This window comes from Tupaia chinensis, unplaced genomic scaffold (genome assembly GCF_000334495.1).
Source record: "Tupaia chinensis unplaced genomic scaffold, TupChi_1.0 Scaffold149448_1, whole genome shotgun sequence".
Classification (NCBI taxonomy): domain Eukaryota; kingdom Metazoa; phylum Chordata; class Mammalia; order Scandentia; family Tupaiidae; genus Tupaia; species Tupaia belangeri.
In genome coordinates, this window is record NW_006209292.1 from 1347510 (window position 1) to 1351063 (window position 3554).

General features: G+C 49.8%; 1 protein-coding gene across 1 annotated transcript in view; it reads right to left on the bottom strand.

Annotated features, from left to right (window-relative positions):
* Positions 1–3554, bottom strand: part of MAMLD1 (mastermind like domain containing 1) — a 51318-nt gene that overhangs the window by 34881 nt on the left and 12883 nt on the right. Inside the window, 2 exon segments of the mRNA XM_027769374.1 lie at positions 1–1531; positions 1534–1591. The exon segment at positions 1–1531 is cut by the window's left edge and continues 59 nt beyond it. Coding sequence (XP_027625175.1) covers positions 1–1531; positions 1534–1591 — 1589 coding nt within the window.

Here is a 3554-nt window from a genome sequence, read left to right on the forward strand (position 1 = left end):
GGGGCAGTGGAGGTGGCAGAAGAGGGCTGAGTGGGCATTGTCTGATGTAGGTAGTGCAGTAGGGTAGCCTGCCTGATGGTGGCAGGCATGGAGGGCATCTTCTGGGGGCTCGACTCAGAAACGAAATGGGACAAGGGCTTAGTGTTGCTGAAAGTAAATGGCTCTGGGGCTCCTGGGCTGGAGCTCACCAGTCCCTGCTGCAGGATCATATTCAGGCTTTTGGAGGAGCTGCTGGTCATGGGCTTAAAGAGCGCATTTGACTGTGGCTGCGGCTGTGGCTGTGGCTGTGGCTGTGGCTGCTGCTGGCTTAGCAGTGAACTGGTAGGGGTGAGGCTCCGGATCAGAGAGTACTGCGGTGTGAAGGACTGCTGAGGCAGGCCTGGGCTGGAGAGTTTCTCTGGGCGGTAGGGTGGGGATGGCCCAGGATTGCTGCTGGGCAAAGAAGACATCAGGTGATGACCTTGAGGGCTTTTGACACTAGAGGACACGAGGTTGGCAAGGATCGAGCTCTGGGGGCTGAACTGTGGCTGCTGATTGAGAGCAGAGCTGGAGGGCTTCTCAGGAGCATAGGGTGCAGCAGGCCCAAGGGAAGCACTGCTGCTGGATGCCATGCTTGAGAGTAAGGCATTGGGAGCGCCTTGGAAGGCGCTGCTCGGTAAGCTGCTGGGTGACATGCAGGACACCATGAGGCTCGAAGGGCTGAATGGTGGTGGTGGGGGTGTTGGGTGTGGTGATGGCCCCAGACGATAAGGTGGGGAGAGGCCTGGAGGAGGCAGACCAGACCAGTTGGGGGCAGGTGTTGGCTGCTTTGTAGTGGATCCCTGCGAGCTGGCTGCCAGCACCTTCAGCTGGTGGGCATGGTGCCACTGAGGCACTGCTAGAGGGGGCAGTGCAACAGGCAGCAGGGTCTGGGCCTGGTTCTTGGTCTGTGAAGTCGAAGAAGTAGGTGAGACCATCTGCTTATTGGTGGAAGGAACCGAATAACTGATGCCAGTGGAGGAGGCTGGGGTTTGAAGTGACACGCCAGGGACTTGGCTACAACTAGAAGCAAACTCTTTGCTGGAACTGGGGCCCTCCAACTGCGGCATCTGGACCAAAGGCTTGGGGATGGCGCCTAGAGATGCCTGGGGATGACCTAAGACCAGCGGTTCTTCAGGTTTGCTACCCAGTATCTTCTCAAGATCGAGCTCACTTGCAGAAGGTTCTTGAATGTTGGTTAGTTCCTCCAGCAGATCTTGAAGTTCCTGGTCTACAGCTGACATGTTGGAGGTGGTTTTCTCATAGTAAGGAACAGTGGGCCCTTTCAGCCCCATTTCTGCAGTTGGTGGTGCCACAAATGGGGGACCCATCACGCTGCCATTCGCAGGGTTATTTTCGAGTAGTAATGATGGGCCAGCTGTCCCCATCACCCCAGGGCTAGGATTCATTGTTAACGTAGTAGCCTGCAGTTCTGCACATGGACGGCTGGGATGGACACCTGGGCCCATTGAAAGGGTGACATCTTCAAGGCAGGGTTTCTTTATTTTATTCCACTATCAGCCATGCCTGTAAATTGGAAGCTCTCTCCTTCCTGCCTCCTCTTGAGAGTTCCCTGTGGGTGAAAAAAGAGGGGGAGGGGAAAGGAGTTTTTATAAAGACCTGGTACAAAACTAATGAACAGGAAACCTGTAAGATAAAGCAGACCTCTCAGTTTAAAGCCTTGTAGTTGTCAAAACTATAAAATGCAGCCTAGTTTTGGAACTGTAATGCTTGTTCTTTTGTTGCTATGTTTTATTTAAAATGTCTTGTTATATTTCAACTAAGGCATTATGCCGTCTGTGTACTGAACAGGACAGAAAGTCATGCAAAGGGTATTCTTTGCACACTTAAAGAAGAGTTCAGTGAAACTATGCTGAAGTCACTAAATCAGCTATGCTAAATATTTCCAATCCCTACCTGTCTACCGATATCCCAATTTTAAAGAGGGAAAACCACACCATAGATCGGAACTTTTAGGTGGCCTCCCTGTCTTGATTAAATGTATGAAGCCACGGTGATAAAGCAGAAGACAATAGAGCCTTTGCAGGATGAAGTAGATCTGGATGGTTCTTTCAGAAAGATGTCTAAGATATATTGTGTAGGGGAAACTGCAAGTTTCAGAATAGCCATCATAGGTATAGATTCATTTATTTTTACACATACACGCACACATATGCATGCACACACAAGCATTGCTTATGTGCATACCAAAATAACTTGATAGAACTTATAGCTAAACATTGGAATGCCTGGCCATTCCCTTTCTAGTCTGCAAATTTCTGTACTGATTGTTTGTTTTTAATGAGAAGGACTTGTAATCCAAAAAAAAAAAAAGTATAAAGTTATCTAAATAAGAAATTCCTCTCTGCAGATGCATCCTCAGGTTGGGGAGATATCAAACAACAGGAAGAGGCCCCAGTCTGGGATCTGTACCTCAGGGGGCTGCCCACCATTTATAAAAGCATAGCCTTAGGGAACAAAGTGAGGTCACCAGTCCTGTAGCACTTCCTATTCCTACTCTTTCACCCGGCTTCATACAGTCTCCAGCAGTGGCCATGTTAATGGCCGTGGCCTTTATGCCCTCAGATGAAGGGGGCAAGGGAGTGGGCTAAAGGAGTATGTGTGGGTCTGAGGCACACACTAGATCTTGGCCTTGGTGCTGAGCCTATCTGAATGTAGTTCCAGTTCTTTTCCCATGATGCTGCTCTATTAAGTGAAATGGTACAGGTGGCACAGCCCCTCATAGATCCTCACTGACTAGTACCTGGCATTACAAAGAACAGATTTGGGAGATCCTGGGAGTCTAATCCTCTCTTCAAGATGGGGACCCTGAAATCCAAAGAGGTGGCAGGGCTTGCCGGGGTGGCTTGGCCAGAGGGATGCAAGGCCTAGGCTAGATGCCTCACCAGGTTGAGGATGCCTAATGGTGGGGAGGGACAGGCTCACCTTGCTGTCCCTAGGGATGGTATATGGGAGTGCTGAATATGAGGAGGCTTTCCTTTTACTGTGGGTCTAAATGAGACTCTGCAGCTCCATATTTTGGATTTTGTGGTGAAAGCTTTCAACAGAGCCTGAAGTGCCCTTACTGAAGAGTGAGAATGCAGCCTTCCCTAAAGAGGGCTGAAGAAAGACGGTTGCATTTACATGGAAGTGCTCAGCTGTAATAGCATCTGCTTTCTCCAGGCATTTGCAAGGTGTGGAAATCTATTATTCAGTTAGTTCTACCCCTAGATAAGGGCTCACCTGGGTGCCTTGCTGTCGCTGTTCTGTGATTCATTACTTGTCTCTATTGCAAGAGGCCAGTTGGGCGTTCCTCCACCCCAGTGCCACACTGGTGTTGTTCCCAGGTCATCTGGACCAGTGTGTGCTGCCACCAAGGTTTTTTCTGCCTAGGCTAGGGATTTTTCACAGCATCCGACAGTGACCATTTGATCAAGTGCAGTAGACAGCTCATTGCTCTAGAATGACTTCCCACTCAATGTCGGGGGTAGGGAGGTAGTAGGCTCCCAAGCTTCTAGATCTTCCTAAGCAAACAT